The 21,990-nt window shown below is 40.7% G+C and overlaps 1 protein-coding gene across 2 annotated transcripts in view; it reads right to left on the reverse strand.

Annotated features, from left to right (window-relative positions):
* The window catches only part of ipo11 (importin 11), a 240,467-nt gene that overhangs the window by 181,805 nt on the left and 36,672 nt on the right, over window positions 1-21,990 (reverse strand). Inside the window, exons 5-7 of one of the 2 annotated variants that reach the window (XM_061900433.1) lie at window positions 16,502-16,705; window positions 8,829-8,961; window positions 5,688-5,746 (exon numbers count right to left, since the gene is read on the reverse strand). In XM_061900433.1, the coding sequence (XP_061756417.1) occupies window positions 5,688-5,746; window positions 8,829-8,961; window positions 16,502-16,705 (396 nt within the window). The remainder of the gene's footprint in view (window positions 1-5,687; window positions 5,747-8,828; window positions 8,962-16,501; window positions 16,706-21,990) is intronic. The other variant, XM_061900443.1, reaches the window with a different exon arrangement.

Here is a 21,990-nt window from a genome sequence, read left to right on the forward strand (position 1 = left end):
GGAACTGCATAACCAAAGTCGTCAGCCACCCGAACCAACATTTTATCAGGACCGTACCCACCCGCCAACCGCCCGCTGAAATACATCAGAGGTCGGCCGCCTTTACCACTCACAGAGCTATATATAAACCTGTTTCACGGAGTAATGAAGACAATTGGAGCCGCTAACGTTCTCGCGACTATCCAATAGCGTTCATCCTGATGACAAAAATATGAGCGTGCTGAGAAGCCATTGCCTTAGACACCTTCAACAACATGTACACACCGATTGTTGGTCCGGCAACATGTGTGCAGCTTCCGCAATTACACGCACAAGATTGAAAGGCATACTGGGTGACACAAATGACACTGATGGTTGTGATATAAACAACTTTAACACTACTACTGTGAAGCCACACAATACAAGATTGACAAACACATTTCGGGAGAACATCCTCACAGTAACACAACATAAACGCAACACAACAAATACCAACTATCCTTTGTATCCGTGAGAATTCCTGAATATATTTTACATCCCCGCGCCCCCAACCCCGCCCACCTTACCGACGCACGGGGGGGGGTGTATAAAATAGTCAGGAATTGTCATGAATACAAAGGATTCTGGGTATTTGTTTTGTTGCGTTTATGTTGTGTTACTGTGAGGATGTTCTCCCGAAATGTGTTTGTCGTTCTTAAATGGTGTGGCTTCACAGCGTGGCGCATATTACTAAGAGTGTTAAAATTGTTTATATCACAACCATTAGTGTACTCTGTGTCACCCAGTATGCCTTGCAGTCGTGTGCGTGTTGTCGCGGAAGCCACACACAACATGATGCTGGACTGACTAGCAGATCGTACATGTTGTAGAAGGTGACAAAATGAATGGTTTCATAGCACGCCCTAATACTTAGTATCTGGGTGACTGACGGCAGTCATTAAAGAGAATAATAACGTCTCCTATTATATTCTTCGCTTTATGACACGGGTCTTAAATGGCTCTTTGAATGGCAAAGAAAACCTATCCCAGAACCATGTATATCAAATATTTCCGGATGGTTTAACCGCCACCCGCCCGAATCTAATTAAAATCAATTTTTTCGTCATGTCAACCGCCCGACCCGCGGTTTATCCGCGGACTCCGCGGATGAGACCGCAAACCACGCGTCTCTAGTAGATACACTAAAATAACAGTGTAATGCTGCTAAACAGATGACAGTATTATGCTGTGAGGCGTATATTTAAATACAGCATAGTACTGTGATACCTTTTACAGTGATAAACTGTGGTGGTAAATCACAGTATGTGTGCTGTAGAAAAACAGTTTTTATACTGGAACCATTCTCTCCCAGTAGGTTACTGTAATTAAACGGTGAAATTTCTTACAATGTAGGGTTGCAACTAGGGCTGGGCGATATGGCCTTTTATTAATATCTCAATATTTTTAGGCCATGTCACGATGCACAATATATATCTCGATATTTTGTCTTAGCTTTGATGCATATAATCACAGCAGTATGATGATTCTATGTGTCTACATTAAAACATTCTTGTTCATACTGCATAAATATATGCTCATTTTAAACTTTCATACAGAGATGGAAATCACCCTGTCAATTTACCAAAACTGTATTTATTAAACAGTTATTAAGCAGTGGCAAAAATATTCATGTCATTTCAAACACAGAAAGTGCAAGATTGTCAGAGACATTTTAAAACAAGCTATCAGTGCACTTTTGTGCATGTCACTAAGATGACACATCAAAACAACATAAAATTAAAGTGCACTTTTTGTACAGAACACTACTACAATAGTTTAAAACAATAAAGTGCACCTCTGTGCATGATGTCACACAAAATATTTCAATAAGTATGAAATAAAAATGAGCTGCATATCAAATAGTATATGTCCTTTGCTATGTGGTAGGTTCCTGCAGACATAACTCCGTCTGTTGTTTACTATTATTTTTCCATACGGTGTTGATCTGGAAATAGTTGCTTCGGCATTTTGTTGATGTTGACATGCAGTTTCAAGCACCCCTCATTCTCTAGTGGGTGACTTTTCAAATGATGCTACATTAGCAGTGGGGCTACTTTTTGTAGCAGTGGGGTTACTTTTTGTAGCAATGCTTTTGCCGGATTATTGTTCAACATCTTCCCGCTTGAAGTCAAACGACCGCCAGACGATGGACCCCGTGCTGTTTTTCTTGAGAATTAATTATTCCTTGATTTGTTACCAGATTCGCACCTTCTTTCTCTCGTATTACCACCCGGACCGCACTGTTAGCATCACAGCTAACGTTACCATGTCGCTACCTGTCTGCTCGGGGAGGGCGTGTGACGTTACACAAGAAAGTGCGCTTGTTTTTAGTCTCTGTAAGAAGGAGAGCCAAGAAACAATGGGAAACGCATGTAGTGTAATGCCCGCAGCTAAAAGCAACTGCGTGAGAACGTATACTCGAATATCACGATATAGGCATTACACTTCAGGCATTTCTCACTCTTCTTTGTCTGTCCTTCTCACAGAGACATAAAACAAGCGCACCTGGTTCCATACGTCACATACTGTTGCGGGTGCAACGTCATACGCCCTCGCGGAGCAGAGAGGTAGCGACATGAGTAAAGTTACCTGTGGTGCTAGCGGAGCGGTGCGAGTGGTAATACAAGAGAAAGAAGGTGCAAATCTGGTAACAAAGGAAAGAAGAATTATTTCCCAAGAAAAACAGCATGGGGTCCATCGTCTGGCGGTGGTTTGGCTTCAAGCGGGAAGATGTTGAACAGACAACCGTAATATGTCAAGTATGCAGCGTTGCTACAAAAAGTAGCAGCACTGCTAATTTGTAGCATTAATTGAAAAGTCACCCGCTAGAGAATGGAGTGTGCTTGGGACTCTGCATTTTAATATCTCCATTCAGTGCCAAACCCACCAAATCCTGAATCAACCATTTCCAGATCAAACCGTATGAAAAAAAATAATTAACAACAGAAGGAGATAACTTCCGCAGGAATCTACCACATAGCGAAAGACAAACAGTATTTAATTTCTTATTATCCAGCTCATTTTTATTTAACGGTTATTGAAATATCTTGTGCGACATCATTCACAAAAGTGCACTTTATTTGTTTTAAACTATTTTAGTGGTGTTCTGTACAAAAAGTGCACTTCAATTTAGTGTTGTTTTGATATGTCATCTTAGTGACATCATGCACAAAAGTGCACTAATGGCTTGTTTTAAAATGTCTCTGACAATCTTGCACTTTCTGTTTTGGAAATGACATGAATGTTTGTGCCACTGCTTAATAACTGTTTTTTAAATACAGTTTTGGTCAATTGACTTAGTTGTGATTTCCCTCTCTGCATGAAAATTTAAAATGAGCATATATTAATGCAGTATGAACAAGAATGTTTTAATGTACACACATAAAATCATCATACTGCAGTGATTATATGCATTAAGTGTTCATTCAAGACTAAAGCAAAATATCGAGATATATATCATGTATCGTGACATGGCCTAAAAATATTGAGATATTAAAAAAAGGCCATATCGCCCAGCCCTAGTTGCAAAACCACTTTAAGCCACAAAAAAATAGGACCGATACAAGGGACGTGACAGCGGAGCAAATTACGGAGACGCACAGACTCCTGAAACACAAAAACATGCAACACAAAAACATGCAAGTGGCAGCCAAGGCAACTCCAGCTCATCAGGAACAAAATCATACAATAAATGAATCAAGGAGGCTACGGAAATTAAGAAGCGACGGGCCAGCACCATCAACAAGGATGAGTAGGCATACATGCTTCCGCACACCTGGGACGCTGTCCGTCATTGGAAACACCAGGGCGGAGGACAGAATACAGATATAGCAAAGTCTGAAAACTTTAATTACCAGGTAAATAAACTGTTAAAATGTTGGTTACTCGTATGTACTTTAATTGAAAATTGCTTGAATGTTGTAAACGTGAGCAGAAAAGGTTTCCTCTTGCTGATTCATACTTAAGTGTTGGTTGCAATTTACCCAAATAAAGATGTGAATTCATTGGCCATTAATTGTTGCTTACTTGCTTGTTTGTAACTATAAATAATTTATACCTAATTCCCTTAAGAAATAACAGGAATATTGGAAACTTCACTTGTAGTATCCAATAGCCAGTATTTATTTCACAGTCACACTGGTTGATTTTGTTATTGTTGAAAAGTTACTGAATCAATTTCAACTTACTGAATTGAATCCAACTGACAGAATCATTTCAGCTCGTATCATTCTCGTATCATTCTAAAACAATAACAATGTCCCTGAATCATATAGGCAACCACAAACAACGAATCGTTGTTCAAATTAAATCGTTATAACCTTACAGTATTAACTAACTAACTGACAAACCAACGGCAACGATTACATTACCTCTTGCCTGAAGTAAAAATATAAATTAATATTCAAAGACTCCTGCTTCACTATACACATCTTCACTTGTTATTAAAGTTAAGGTAGACATTTAATAGTGCTTGACTTTTTTTTACACCATTGTGTGTGGAAAAAACATATTTCAAGAATGAAAACATTTTCCCCTTTACATGTTTACAGCTCATTCAAGGTAAGGCCAAGTGTTTGATTATTGTTCTGTCTTTAAAAATGGGTTAAGTTATGTTTACACTCATACAGTAGTTAAAACAAAATGGCTTCTTAAGTTTGACCCCAAAACATATCTGAAAGATAGCTGATCAAAGGTAATTCATGAAAATATAAAACTATTGCAAGCTAAAACAGGAGCAAGTCTGCAATACTAACAGTATATACATTTGAACTGAACACGAAATATAAACTCTAAAGCCATTATGACCGCTCGCTGGGCTGGAATAAGTAGCTCGAGGCAAATGACATTTTAATGTTAGCTTTACACCCGCTGCAGGACCTCCAGCTTGCTCGCTAGAACTTAACTCATTAGTGCTAGAATAAAGTGAAAAATTATTTCTGATGAATATTCCTCATTAAAAACTGACTTTAGCCTCTCAAAAATAAGGGGACTGAAACAGCAAAATGGAACCAAAATAATTAGCTGATTGAAATGTAAAAGGGAAAGAGTGTGATGGAGTGATGAGGACAAGCATGCTGTAAACGGAGCGAGCCAATCCAACTGTAAATTACACAATGACCTTTGAATTGCTGCTTTTATCTGCTGTATCCCAAGGCTACTAGAAAATAGAACAACTGCAAAGCAACACTCTAATTACAACATACAATCACATGTTTAGCTGTTAAAACTCACATTTATGATATATGACAGCGTTCATTGGATAAATGGTTTTATGGGCCGCTTAGACAACATCTCACTGCTCATTGAAGTTACTCCTTGACAAAAACAACCACGCAAACTGATCAAGCGCTAAAATTCAAAGGCCTGAGACATTTGATCAATTTGTGTCATTAACTGTGAGCCTGTGAGCTAAAGGACAGAAAGACTTGGGAAAAGCAAACTGACGGGTCAGGCTCTTGAACTATGTTTACGGTGACAGCTGAAGACAATCTCAAACCAAACTCCCAACTCTTTGAACACAAGGTACAGGTCTGGGCACTTAAAATCACCACACTCATTCTACAGTTTTGGAATACAGACTTAAAAAAGCACGAGGAAAATCCTGAAATTACATTTTCAGATAATAAACGCAGTATAACCAAAAAGTGACAGATTTTTACAAGACTCACCATCACTTCCATATTCTGTTGTGGCTCTTGGAATCCATTGACTGTCAACTTCCGTAGTACTGAGGAAGGGGGGGAAGAACATAATACTTAAGTCATCATGTACAGCAATGCTTTTCAAAGTGTGATGCAGACCCAGGGCAGTTTATATAAATACAATCATTTTTTTTCCACAAACCTGCTAAGTTAACACCGTAAGTTCAGAAGCAAAAATAATTGATATTCTCAACATTTGTGAAAGAGTAAAGGATGCCCTAGCTTCCTCTACAAAGAAAAAGAACAACGCCACGGCGGATGGGCAGTGTTTGGAGTGATTTATGGTCTAGCTCACCTGTGGTGACATTCAATTTTCAAACCTTTTGTACACGAAGCATAATTATTAACTAATTAAAAAGTCACATTTTAGAACCGCTCCAATCTCATCCCAGACAGCAGTAATGTAAGCACGTCATTTAATACAACATATATTAACTCAATTGTACATACACACACACACACACACATTATATACAGTGGGGCAAAAAGTATTTAGTCAGCCACCGATTGTGCAAGTTCTCCCACTTAAAATGATGACAGAGGTCTGTAATTTTCATCATAGGTACACTTCAACTGTGAGAGACAGAATGTGAAAAAAAATCCAGGAATTCACATTGTAGGAATTTTAACGATTTGTAAATTTTGATGGAAAATAAGTATTTGGTCAACCATTCAAAGCTCTCACTGATGGAAGGAGGTTTTGGCTCAAAATCTCACGATATACGGCCCCATTCATTCCTTCCTGAACACGGATCAATCGTCCTGTGCCCTTAGCAGAAAAACAGCCCCAAAGCATGATGTTTCCACCCCCATGCTTCACAGTAGGTGTGGTGTTCTTGGGATGGAACTCAGTATTCTTCTTCCTCCAAACACGACGAGTTGAGTTTATACCAAAATGGATACATGGATGATACAGCAGAGGATTGGGAGAATGTCATGTGGTCAGATAAAACCAAAATAGAACTTTTTGGTATAAACTCCACTTGTCGTGTTTGGAGGAGGAAGAATACTGAGTTGCATCCTAAGAACACCATACCTACTATGAAGCATGGGGGTGGAAACATCATGCTTTGGGGCTGTTTTTCTGCTAAGGGGACAGGATGATTGATTCGTGTTAAGGAAAGAATGAATGGGGCCATGTATCTTGAGATTTTGAGCCAAAACCTCCTTTCATTAGTGAGTGCTTTGAATGGTTGACCTAATACTTATTTTCCACCATAGTTTACAAATAAATTCTTTAAAATTCCTACAATGTGAATTCCTGGATTCTTTTTTCACATTCTGTCTCTCACAGTTGAAGTGTACCTATGATGAAAATTACAGACCTCTGTCATCAGTTTAAGTGGGAGAACTTGCACAATCGGTGGCTGACTAAATACTTTTTTGCCCCACTGTATATATAAACACATACATACATATACATATATATATATATATATATATATATATATATATATATATATACATATATATGCATATATATATATATACAAACATACAGATACATACATACATATATATGCATATATATGTACACACACATACATAGATACATACATACATATATATATATTATATATATATACACACACATACATAGATACATACATATATATATATATATACACATACATAGATACATACATACATACATATGCATATATATATATATAAATACACACATACATAGATACATACATACATATATATGCATATATATATATATACACACACATACATAGATACATACATACACACACACACATATACATATATATATATATATATATATATATATATATATATATATATATATATATATATATATATGTATATATATATATATATATATATATATATATACACACACATACATACATAGATACATACATACACACACACATATATATATGTATATATATATATATATATACATATATACACACACATACATACATAGATACATACATACACACATTAATATATATATATATATATATATATATATATATATATATAAGCCCTGCGATGAGATGGCGACTTGTCCAGGGTGTACACCGCCTTCCGCCTGATTGTAGCTGAGATAGGCCCCATGTTATATATGGTGCCTATCTCTTATATTTATAATATCAAAAACGATCATAGAAATATAAACATAAAAATAAACAACATTCAGCTAACAAACTGAACAACATAATTACACCCCACATCACTACAATATGAAGAATAAATGCTAGAACATAACATTTTCGGAGTATGTAAACCAGTCTTACCTTGTTTACTTCCCCTTATAAGCCATCAGAAATATCAAGCAGCTAAAAATGCGCCAAACATGTCTAAGTGTGCAGTGTTGTGCATTTCACCCATCAGGCTTGGTACTTTTAGAAGGGTGTAATTTTGAATAGTGTTTGGCGCTTAGACATTTTTCATAATGTCCATATAGTTTAGTGAGCAAATTGTGTGCTTTGTAGCATATATATAAAATGCTAGTGTTGGATTTTGATTAATCAAACCATGGGTGGGAAAGGCTGTCTGAATAGTACCTACAGTATATATTGAATTCATGTGTTAGAATTGGCCCTAGTGTGTGAATGTTAGTGTGAATGTTGTCTGTCTATCTGTGTTGGCCCTGCGATGAGGTGGCGACTTGTCCAGGGTGTACCCCGCCTTCCGCCCGATTGTAGCTGAGATAGGCGCCAGCGCCCCTCGCGACCCCGAACGGGAATAAGCGGCAGAAAATGGGTGGGTGGGTGGGTGTTACTAAAATGGCGTCATCGTCATGGTCAATGACTAACAATACTAAACTAAGCCAACCAATAACAGCATGCTTTTCACTAGTTCAAGTATAATGTTGACAATTACTGACTCGGGAACATGCCGACTGTAAAAGAAACAGCATTTTCTGTGTATGCTAAGGGAATAGAAATGAAATTTTCTTTCCTTTGTTTCTCTAACAACTCAGTCAGGTGGAACAATGTTCTCAAAACTAATTATTCAACTGAATGCAATCTAAGATACAAGAGGTTAAAAAAAAAACTAATTTGTATGAAACTGCCTAGAAGTGTCAAAAACACTTTGATTGTGTCGTGGTGCAGGTGTGTGTTGTACCTTTGAGAGACAGCAGTGTTCTCTCCAGCGAGGCCAGAGCTGCCGTCTCATCTCGGGCACAGATCTGCTGGAGGAAGCAGTCCGTGTGGTGGGTCCAAAGGGAGCATGCAAAGCTGTAAATGCCCGATGCCAACTGCCAACACACACACGCAGTACAGTCAATCACGCGCTGATCAAAATTAGTCGGATCAGTGGTCGCTTTCAACAACATGCTGGTGAGCGCATGGCATGAGTCTAAACTAGTTGTCAAATGACATCAACAAGCATCTGACAACCAAAAACCTATATCCTCATGAACAAGTGGACTCCTGTAATACCCAAGATAGAGAAGAAAAACACACAAATGGGGAGCCAATACGGACCTCTGAGCCACAGGTCTCATTTAAGTCTAAATGAACTCGCCATTTCCCTCGCTCACATAACATTATTTGGGCCCCGAGCCAATTAAATTTTCTACAAGAAGGGCATACTCAAGTAGAACAAAATAAAATGATCAAAGGCAAACAAAAGCACTGCTGGTCCTTTTAACAATGCAGTCTACATCATGTAGACCAGTGGCTCAGACAACCGTGGCCCAATAATTAGCGTTGGATTATACTTTGATATGGAGTTTTCAATATCAATATCCCGCCTCCACTCTCCACTGTGACTATAAAATGGTTTTAAAAATTGTTATAGTTACAACTCTGCATTAAATTGTAAGCTTATTACATTAAAGCAGACCTGGGTAATTATTTTGACTCGGGGGGGCAAATTTAGAGAAAAAAATGTGTCCGGGGGCCGATATATCTATTTTTAGGAACATTAATACAAAACCTTACAATAACGTCTGATTGAATGCTAAAAACATTATGACAGACTACCTTAAAAAACGAAATGGAATTTTACATTTTTCTATGAACGATAAAACACTGAATATTGACAAAATATGAGTGTCACACCCCCTTTCGATCGACATTTTACAATCAAGTGAAACGCAACAAACAGTGAAATATGAACGAGAAGGGTACACAATAATAAAATAAACCCACCTACAATCTGATATAGCTGATATTTGCTGAATTTCCCCCAGGGATCAACAAAGTACTTTCTATTCTATTCTATATATCACTAAGCTTTAGAACTTTTTGTTGTGAAAAGCTCCTTCCGCGTCTATGGAAACACTTCCCAACCACACTGCTTGGTGCCTCGTCTGAGCTGCTGTGACGTAGATGACCATAGTAACTAAATAGATTACCATAGTAACTGGTATATCATCCATAAGCGCCAATTTCAACCATTGAAATACTTTGTATAGTTCAAGACTTACGGCCATTAGAAAACATGACTGCACATCATAATGGCAGCTAATATTTTCATCTTAAAGATCTAAAAAAAATTATTTGGGAATGTCCGCCGGGCCAGATTGAAAAGCTCAACGGGCCACATGTGGCCCCCGGGCTTTAATTTGCCCAGTTCTGCATTAAAGGCAACAACACACCCTTCTTTCCTCGTCTCCCACCGTGGTTACAGTGAAGCCAAAAGCTACATACACTTCGTCCTATTCTGATACGGCAATAAAAGCATGTTCACCGAGGTCAAACGCAACACCCTATTTGAGAAAGACTGGATTAAGAAAATAAATCAAACCATGTACTAAAATGATTTACTTTAAGAAACGGTTCGAACTCCAAGTGTTTACAAAGTACATACAAGAAGAATCCTGATAAACATATTGAACCTTACCAATAGAGAAAACAAAATATTATTAATCTCAAAGGAGGACGAAAGAGATCAATTACTTTTCTGTTTTATTTGATCAGCCATTTTAATGCCGGGTTACAGGCGCCGTTTGGAAAAAATTAAGGTATGTAAACATTTACAAAATCGCTCTTGGTAAAGATTTCCTTTCATAGAGACAAGTCATCTATCTGCAGCTTATAGTTTCAGTGCGGCTGTTATGAGAAAAAAACATTTTTTCTCAAATTTAGTGGGTGGCGCTTATAGTCTGGAAAATACAGTATTGTTTGAGTGCATATGCTTCTTTAAGCACCAAATTAATTTAACTGTCTTGGACAGCAAACACTAATTTGTGCTAGCAGTTGTCTAAATCATATATAATGTAAAAAAAAAAATCCTTCACTTCCTTATGTGTAACCAATCATCTAGCTTTTAGATCCAGCATTTTCCTTTCTCTTCAGGTAAGGGAAACATAGCAGCAAGCAGCATACCATTCGCTATCTTTTTTCATTTTAGTGCCTAACCAGTAGCATGCAAAATCAATCCATACATTCATCTGTATGTCATCCAAAGTAACATCACTTGATGTCAAAAGACTGCTGCTATGCACTTTTTGGGGCAAAATAGGCATTACACGTAAGCACTGAGACCCAGCACTACTAGCACCAGCGGGGAACCAACCTCGCTGGTGCTAACCAACAATTAAAATATTCATTTAAATCAAAATTTTGTCCATAGTGAACTAGTAATTAATTATTATTAATTGAAGATTGATATAATTTTGTATCTTTGATATGTATACCCTAGACATATTACTTATAAGTTTTTATTGCTATCAACATGGGGCTGGACAATTTGGTTGATTTATGCAAATGTTTGTTTGCCAAACATTATGCATCTTAAATAGCTTATCACAAAACAGACACAAATACTTTAAAACTCCTCTTCCCTCACTCGTGAACAAGACTCCTAGGTACTTGAACTCCTCCACTTGGGGCAGGGTCTCCTCCCCAACCCGGAGATGGCACTCCACCCTTTTCCGGGCGAGAACCATGGACTCGGACTTGGAGGTGCTGATTCTCATTCCGGTCGCTTCACACTCGGCTGCGAACCGATCCAGCGAGAGCTGAAGATCCCGCTCAGATGAAGCCATCAGGACCACATCATCTGCAAAAAGCGGAGACCTAATCCTGCGGTTACCAAACCGGAACCCCTCAACGCCTTGACTGCGCCTAGAAATTCTGTCCATAAAAGTTATGAACAGAATCGGTGACAAAGGACAGCCTTGGCGGAGTCCAACCCTCACTGGAAATGTGTTCGACTTACTGCCGGCAATGCGAACCAAGCTCTGGCACTGATCGTACAGGGAACGGACCGTCACAATAAGAAAGTCCGATACCCCATACTCTTTGAGCACTCCCCACAGGACTTCCCGAGGGACACGGTCGAATGCCTTCTCCAAGTCCACAAAGCACATATAGACTGGTTGGGCAAACTCCCATGCACCCTCAAAAACCCTGCCGAGAGTATAGAGCTGGTCCACAGTTCCACGACCAGGACGAAAACCACATTGTTCCTCCTGGATCCGAGGTTCGACTATCCGACGTAGCTTCCTCTCCAGTACACCTGAATAAACCTTACCGGGAAGGCTGAGGAGTGTGATCCCACGATAGTTGGAACACACCCTCCGGTCCCCCTTCTTAAAGAGAGGAACCACCACCCCGGTCTGCCAATCCAGAGGTACCGCCCCCGATGTCCACGCGATGCTGCAAAGTCTTGTCAACCAAGACAGCCCCACAGCATCCAGAGCCTTAAGGAACTCCGGGCGGATCTCGTCCACCCCTGGGGCCTTGCCACCGAGGAGCTTTTTAACTACCTCAGCGACCTCAGCCCCAGAAATAGGAGAGTCCACCACAGATTCCCCAGGCACTGCTTCCTCATAGGAAGACGTGTTGGTGGGATTGAGGAGGTCTTCGAAGTATTCCTTCCACCTATCCACAACATCCGCAGTCGAGGTCAGCAGAACACCATCCGCACCATACACGGTGTTGATAGTGCACTCCTTCCCCTTCCTGAGGCGGCGGACGGTGGTCCAGAATCGCTTCGAAGCCGTCCGGAAGTCGTTTTCCATGGCTTCCCCGAACTCTTCCCATGTCCGAGTTTTTGCCTCCGCGACCGCTGAAGCTGCACACCGCTTGGCCTGTCGGTACCTGTCCACTGCCTCCGGAGTCCTATGAGCCAAAAGGACCCGATAGGACTCCTTCTTCAGCTTGACGGCATCCCTCACCGCTGGTGTCCACCAAGGGGTTTTAGGATTGCCGCCCCGACAGGCACCAACTACCTTGCGGCCACAGCTCCGATCTGCCGCCTCGACAATAGAGGTGCGGAACATGGTCCACTCGAACTCAATGTCCAGCACCTCCCTCGTGACATGTTCAAAGTTCTTCCGGAGGTGGGAATTGAAACTTTGTCTGACAGGAGACTCTGCCAGACGTTCCCAGCAGACCCTCACAATGCGTTTGGGCCTCCAAGGGCTGTCCGGCATCCTCCCCCACCATCGCAGCCAACTCACCACCAGGTGGTGATCGGTAGAAAGCTCCGCCCCTCTCTTCACCCTAGTGTCCAAAACATGAGGCCGCAAATCCGATGACACAACTACAAAGTCGATCATGGAACTGCGGCCTAGGGTGTCCTGGTGCCAAGTGCACATATGGACACCCTTATGTTTGAACATGGTGTTTGTTATCGACAAACTGTGACGAGCACAAAAGTCCAATAACAAAACACCACTCGGGTTCAGATCCGGGCGGCCATTCTTCCCAATCACGCCTCTCCAGGTTTCACTGTCGTTGCCAACGTGAGCGTTGAAGTCTCCCAGTAGGACAAGGGAATCACCCGGGGGAGCACTTTCCAGTACTCCCTCGAGTGTTCCCAAAAAGGGTGGGTACTCTGAACTGCTGTTTGGTGCATAAGCACAAACAGTCAGGACCCGTCCCCCCACCCGAAGGCGGAGGGAGGCTACCCTTTCGTCCACCGGGTTGAACTCCAACGTACAGGCTTTGAGCCGGGGGGAAACAAGAATTGCCACCCCAGCCCGTCGCCTCTCACTGCCGGCAACACCAGAGTGGAAGAGGGTCCAATCCCTCTCACACCAGAGTGGAAGAGGGTCCAATCCCTCTCGAGAGAAGTGGTTCCAGAGCCCTTGCTGTGCGTCGAAGTGAGTCCGACTATATCCAGCCGGAATTTCTCGACTTCGCGCACTAGCTCAGGCTCTTTCCCCCCCAGTGACGTGACGTTCCACGTCCCAAGAGCTAGCTTCTGTAGCCGAGGATCGGACCGCCAAGTGCCCTGCCTTCGGCTGTCGCCCAGCTCACAATGCACCCGACCTCTATGGCCCCTGCTATGGGTGGTGAGCCCATTGGAGGGGTGACCCACGTTGCCTCTTCGGGCTGTGCCCGGCCGGGCCCCATGGGAACAGGCCCGGCCACCAGGCGCTCGCCATCGTGCCCCACCTCCGGGCCTGGCTCCAGAGGGGGGCCCCGGTGACCCGCGTCCGGGCGAGGGAAATCTGGGTCCATGGTTTTTCATCTTCATAAAGGTCTTCGAGCTGCTCTTTGTCTGATCCCTCACCTAGAACCTATTTGCATTGGGAGACCCTACCAGGGGGCTTTATGCCCCCGGACAACATAGCTCCTAGGATCATTGGGACACGCAAACTCCTCTACCACGATAAGGTTGCAGCTCAGAGAGGAGTACTTTATAACTGAAAATGAAAAAAAAATCTGACATCTTTTTTTTTCATTTTCTTTTTTTTTTTTTTTTTACTTTATAACTGAAAATGAAAAAAAGATGTGTCAGATTTTCTATCCCTGACATAATGTATATGTTTGGGTACCAGCTTAGTGCATTATGAACACAAAAATGCGCATTGTTACGATCATGCTTTGATTGTCAAAAATGTTTGGTAATGTAACCTGTTATAGTTTAACCAGAATGAATACTTCTTGTAGTCTGTACATTAAATTTTGTACAGCATTTACTTCACAACAATGTCGTAGCCTTTTTTATTTTCATATACAGTGTAATATTGCTGTGTGATAACCCTGAAAAACACAGTTATCAACCAGAACATGTTATAAAGAAATGTACACATTATTTCAGCCCGGCAAAAAACGCATCCCCCTTAATAATGTTCCTCTGACATACTAGCATTTATTTAGGTAGGAATATCAAATGTTACATTACCAAACATCATTGACAACCAAAGCATGATTTTAACGATACAAATTTCGTGTTTTTGAATGTGCTACACTGGTATCAAAACACAAAAGTTAAAATGTCACCCCTCTAAGTGGAGTTGTTCAGGCAGCAGCCGGTGCTGACTCGGCTTACGACTGTAGATGGAAACAGCGACCTGCCAGGGCTTTGGAACTGTGGCTCAACATCAAGTGGAACGTAGCTGCATTTACCAACACTACGATCAGGCATTAAAAAGATAGAGTCGTTAATGGACACTTACGATAACTTATTACAGCGTTAACAGCCCTGATTCTGGTATAATTGTCACATAAAAGGGATAAATAAAAGTCATCCAATGAACAGAAACTGTGCCAAAAAGCATATGATTTAGCAACAGTATTTGAATACACTTGCAATTGGTTACTTTACCATACTGATTAAAGAGCTCTGCAGCTTTGCACTCTCACCTAACCTAAATCTTTGACTGTTGGTTGGTGAGTGACAAAAGTAAGCCTGGACACTGACCATTGGCTTTAAAACTTGTTGCTCTAGTTTTAATTATTCTGCTCACTTGATGGACTGGCAATCTGCCTCGACAGGCTGTGGCAGCTTTATTGCACAGTTACGAGTTTACCCAAAACAGAGCATGTGGCTGCACATCATGATAAAATTGTGTTAAATTGGGTGCAGTTCTTTGAATCTTTGCCACAGATAAGGAAACCTATTGCATTGTTGGTTTTAGCATTCAGAATCCACAGAATGCCACAAACAACTTGTAATTTAACACTTACTGAACACAAGTGAAACAACAGCAACAAACCCAACAGCGTAAGAAGAGTTCTTTAAGTATGGCTTTCCATTGCAGGTAGTTTAGTGTGAGTTGGGAAATCAACACATACAAAATTGTTCATTGTAAATCCATCTTAAGGGAGTGCTTTGACACAAAAACTCAGAACAAGAATAAGTTGTGCTTAGCAAAATAATATGTTCAATTACCATTATTTGCATGGTAGATTAAGTCATGAAGCAAAATGTCTATATTTGGTGGAAGTATAAATGTATACAGCCATACATAATGAGGTTAAAAACAGACTGCCAATGAGAAAGGTGAGGGAAATCTAATATAGGCATGGAACAACCTTCAAGCCGTGATCACTGTGCATTTTAAAATGTTTCTGACTCTGACTTCATCTTGGTAGTCTGATTAGTTTGTTTTGCCCTATAAATTTTATTCTCCTAAATGCCATATTTTTGTTATATTTTTGTGTTCTTCAAAACCCTGAATGGCATTTAAAAAACAGGCTCTGATTTGATGAGACGCACAGCCACTTTTGAAGAAACCATTGCTTTGCATTAACATCCTTGCTTCTAAACCGAGTCGCATGATCACACACACACACACACACACACACACACACACACACACACACACACACACACACACACACACAGGAAATACTATTCACAAACATGTCAATCATGTAAAAATACTGGCACACTTGTATGCAAAGGGAATAGGACTGCTGTAAATCTCATGCTTGACTGACTTGACTTGACTTAATAGCAGCTAAACAGCATCTCCTACAGGTAGCTCATGGAACCATACATGTGTTGCAGGAGAAACAAAAAGTAGGTAGGCAAAGGCACGTTATAGAAAAATGGCCACAAATCCAGACTGCTTGGTAAGAGACCGATAAGAAAAGGAGCCGACTCACATCTTGAAAAAGCCGCCTGTCATGTGTCAGACGTTTGGAAGCCAGGGTTTTGGTAACGTGATAGAAAGTGAGCAGGGCTCTGTGCTGCTGTAGGCCATCCTGGCCCTTGACCGACTCCAGCAGAATAGGGATAAGCTCCGGCCATTGCTTGGGGCAGTCCAGACGGGCTACCTTGGCAATCAGCACCGCAATCTGGGTCGCTATCTATTGGCAAAGCACACAGAGGGGAAAAAGAATGACCAGAGGCAAAGCATGAGACAGCAAGAGGAGTGGTGTGTCATTGCAAATAGTTGAACTTCAGAAGCTTAAAACTTTAGGATAGATTACAGAAAAAAATCAAAGACAGCTCTCATTTAGCTTGGATTGTTATATTTTCTGTTAGAGAAAGGCAGTCGTTTTTTTTAAGTTGATAAATGACTGCTCTCATTTTTTTTTTTAAGTACTAGTGGACAAAAACATTGACATGCAATCTGGCTTTAGTTTGGCAGGGAACTGATACTCCTGTGGAGACATATGGCATCTAAATGGCATTCCCAGCCTGCCGTATGGTCACTAACAGCCCTGATGTTTGAGGGCCGTCCCTCAGGCCCCACAAGCTGGTGAAAGCAGGATGGATGGTCACCATTCAGGGCCGTCTTCCATATACTGTCAGGCTGACGCACACCACTTGTTTCTTGAAATATTGCCCCTATTGCGGCAGCAGCAGCAACTCAAAAAAAAAGTGAAAAGTGTGGGCAGTCATTACTTGCAAATGCTGTCAAACATATTACATTCTGGAGGCAGTTTGCGATTTAGTTTCTGAGCCCTTCATTCTACAAAATGTAATTTGGTAGTTGGTAATCAAGTTTAACAAACACTGAAAAGTTGCAGAAAAAAGAACAAGGATTCATTTAAACTCTATTGCGAATGTCCCACAATGGATACATATTGTTTTAACTTTGATAATAAGAGAAAAATACCTATTACATTGTGGTTGCTGTCAGATTGATTGCTGGTCAAACATCTTGTTCAGGGTGCTCTAGTCAATTTACTCTGTACATCACATGGTGCACATATTAAGGACATACATATAAAACACTAAAATCTCAACATAACTAATGTTTAATGAAACTATGTGTTGCAGAGGTGCCTCATACACTATAACCTGTCACACAAGTATAACAATATATTAATCCGTGTACCAACACTCTGATTTCATGTAATACCACCCTGAAATTTTTCTTTAAGCTTTTTTTTTTTTTTTTGGTCATGTCCAGCTTCTCAGGCAAATCATATAGTTGATGTAGATGCCCATATCGGCTGGTCAGATTTACTTTACAAAAGAGAAGTGTAGGATACTTCTCTTGTTGCCTTATTTGAATTTATTAAATGTATTTATACTATCATTTAGTGTAGCCGGACCGGAGCAGGAGGGGACAGAAAGAGAAAAAAAGGAAGACAGAGGGGGAAACCGTGGGGACAAGAGGGGGATCAGACAGAGACAAAAACAACAAGAGCAAACAACAATAACAACAAAAACAACAACAACAATAGAACAACACCAGCACATACGATATGCACAAATATGATCGCAAAAGTGATAGCTAGGAAGCAGTTACTGAAATAAATAATTATATAGAAATGACAATGAGCATTTTTACACTACAACTGGAGCAATACAAATACCAATAGAAAAAGCGCTATTGATCATGAACAATACCAATAGTTTACCTCTATTATCAACAATACAGTTGTTAAAATGCAACAATACGTATACATAATGATAACTAGAAAGACATATATATAAAAAAAAAAGGAATACTGAAAGATGGAGGGGAAGAGAGAGAGGCAACCTATATTAATCTTGTAGATTGTTATAGTAACAATGGGTTAAGCTTTGTCAGTATGCCATGTGTTACCCAGTTTACCCTAGGGCAACAACGTTGATATATGTTTGATGAAACGTGATTATGTGCATGAGTGTATGTATGTATATGTACTTGCATATGTACAAAATGTGTATATGAATGTTTGTACAGTAAATGTGTATGTACAGTATATGTATGTGTGTTTGTACAGTGAATGTATATGTACAGTATGTGTATGCTTGTACCGTGAATGTGCGCGTAGATGGACAAACTTGGAATATGTAGGTATGGACTGTATTTGTGTATGTATGTGGAAGCGTAGGTACCAATGTATGGACGTTTGTATATATGAATAACAGTGTGTGTGTGTGTGTATATGTGTGTTTGTATTAGGGCTGGGCGATATATCGATATATACGATTTATCGCAGATTTTTCTCTGTGCGATATAGAAAATGACGATATTGTAATATTCGATTATATGTTCTCACACCGTTGCTTTAAGCTGCGTGCATTTCATTACTGGCGTGTCTCACTCCTTCTCGTCTGTCCTTCTCACAGAGATGTAAAATAAGCCAGCTTTCTTACATATGTCACATAGTGTCGTGCGTCTACGTCATATGCTCTCACCGAGAGGCAGGTCGAGCTGCATTTAGCTGCCGGCATTACACTACAGGCGTTTCTCACTCCTCTTCGTCTCTCATTCTGACAGATACGGAAAACAAGCCCGCCTTCTTACATGCGTCACATACTCTCGCGAGTCTAGCGTCATATCTCTCGCCAATCAGAGAGGTAGCGGCATGGCTAACTTCAGCTGAGGCAGGTCGAGCGAGCGGAGCTTGTGACAATACAAGAGAGAGATGGTGCAAAACTTGTCACAAATGGAGGAAGAACAATAAATGCCCAACATAAAGAGCAGGAGATCCATCATCTAGCGGTGGTTTGGCTCCAAGTGAGAAGACATTCAGCAATATGCTGTTCAATATATATACTCTGATGATTAACCTGTGTGATGATTGTATTATGCTGATAGTATATATTTGTACCATGAATTGATAAACGTGGACCCCGACTTAAACAAGTTGAAAAACTTATTCGGGTGTTACCATTTAGTGGTAAATTGTATGGAATATGTACTGTACTGTGCAATCTACTAATAAAAGTATCAATCAATCAATGCAAAGTATGCAGCAGAAGTGTTACTACAAAAAGGTAGCAACACTATTAATTTGTTCTTTCGTTTAAATACATACATACATATACACACACACATACATACATACGTATATATACACATACATACACACATATATACATACATACATACATACCTACATACATACATATATAAACATACATACATATATATATACATACACACATATACATCTTCATCTTTTTTTAAATAAACAAATCAATCCTCTGGCCATGGGGCTGTAAAACTCATCACTCGGTGGGCAGAGGGTGTCATAGTCACAAACTCCTACAGTAGAATCACGGATAATTAATTTAGCTTTCATTTTCATGTCATACATGGACATGTGTACCAACTGTGGTGGGGTTTTATTTGATTTGCCATCATTGTTTTTACATTCTTTTTGCACAAAAGGATCACAATGTATTCTATTTTCTTATTACCCGTATATTCTATTATTAATCAATTCCTATTAACATTTGCTATAATAATATCAGAAAAAGATGCTAGATTTGATGCTAGTTGTTTTTAATGAAGAAAAAGCCACAAAAAATTTCTAGACACTTGAATATTTCTCAACAAACTACGTTGTACAATTAGCAGTCACAAACTGAAAATATAGCAAAACTATATAGTATGAAAATATGTGTTTATAATAATTAACAATAAAAACAGATTTGTTTTTGAATGTGTGTCAACATATTTTGAGCCTTTTTAAAAGAAAATCATATCACAATGGCAAATTATGCAAACATATGTGACGTCATGGTGACCACACCCCCACCGCCACAGGTATTTTGGTAATCTAGGGCAGTGGTTCTCAAATAGATAGATAGATAGAGAGATAGATAGATAGATAGTACTTTATTGATTCCTTCGGGAGAGTTCCTTCAGGAAAATTCAAATTCCAGCAGCAGTGTACAGAGTTGAGATAAATTAAAAAAAAAAAAAAAAAAAAAGTAAAGCATGGGGGTTTAAAAGGAAACAAAATAGAGAAATATTACAAAAAGAATAAAAACAATGGGAATAACAATATAACAGTAAAATAAGAATATAACAAGACAAAGTAGGCAGTAGTGACCATGTTATGGAAACGTATTGCACTGTTAATGTTTTGCATCTCCTGTCATCCTAATACCCCCCGTCCCCTGTCCCAGAGAGGAGTTGTACAGTCTAATGGCGTGTGGGACAAAGGAGTTCTTGAGTCTATTAGTCCTGCACTTGGGATGAAGCAGTCTAGCACTGAACAGGCTTCTCTGGCTACTGATAACGCTATGCAGAGGGTGACTGGCATCATCCAGGATGCTCACTAGTTTGTCCACAGTCCTCTTCTCTGCCACCGTCACCAGTGAGTCCAGTTTCATTCCGATTGTAGAACCGGCCCGCCTGATCAGTTTCTCAAGTCTGGAGCTGTCCTTCTTAGATGAACTGCCCCCCCCAGCACACTACCATGTAGAACAGAACACTGGCAACCACAGACTGGTAGTACATCCACAGGAGTTTTCTACAAATGTTGAAGGAGTGCAGTCTCCTGAGGAAGTACAGCCTGCTCTGTCCTTTCTTGTACTGGTGGTCCGTGTTAACAGTCCAGTCCAGCTTATTGTCCACCCAAACCCCGAGGTACTTGAATGAGTCCATGGTCTGTACCTCAACTCCCTCGATCACAATAGGTTGTGACCGTGGACTCGACCTCCCAAAGTCAATGACCAGCTCCTTGGTCTTTGACGGATTGAGCTGCAAGACGTTCGTGTGGCACCAGACAGCAAAGTCCCTCACCAGGTTCCGAAACTCCTCCTCTCTGCCGTCCCTGATGCACCCGACGATGGCTGTGTCATCCGCGTACTTCTGGATGTGACACAGCTCTGAGTTGTAGCAGAAGTCAGCGGTGTACAGGGTGAAGAGAAGAGGGGCCAGCACCGTTCCCTGCTCCGGTGCTGCTGATCACAGTGTCAGACGTGATGTCCTTCAGTCTGACGTACTGTGGCCTGTCGGTGACGTAGTTCGAAATCCAGGCAACCAGGCAGGGGTCCACTTGCATGTTGTAGAGCTTGTCCTGAAGGAGGTGGGTCTGGATGGTATTAAAGGCACTCGAGAAGTCCAGGAACAGGATCCTCACAGTGCCATTTCCCTTATCCAGATGTGAGTGGGCTCGATGCAGCAGGTAAAGGATAGCATCCTCCACACCAACGCCTTCCTGGTACGCAAACTGCAGGCTGTCCTGGGCATGTTGCACCTGTGGTCTGAGGAGGCTGAGAAATAGCCGCTCCAATGTCTTCATTAGATGAGAGGTGAGCGCCACTGGTCTGTAGTCGTTCAGCTCACTGGGGCAGTTCTTTTTGGGAACTGGAACGATGCATGACGTCTTCCAGAGGGTGGGCACTCTTCCCAGGTGCAGGCTGAGGTTGAAGATCCTTTGAAGTTGTTCACCCAGTTCTGCAGCACAGGTCT

This window comes from Nerophis ophidion, linkage group LG01, assembly GCF_033978795.1.
Source record: "Nerophis ophidion isolate RoL-2023_Sa linkage group LG01, RoL_Noph_v1.0, whole genome shotgun sequence".
NCBI lineage: Eukaryota > Metazoa > Chordata > Actinopteri > Syngnathiformes > Syngnathidae > Nerophis > Nerophis ophidion.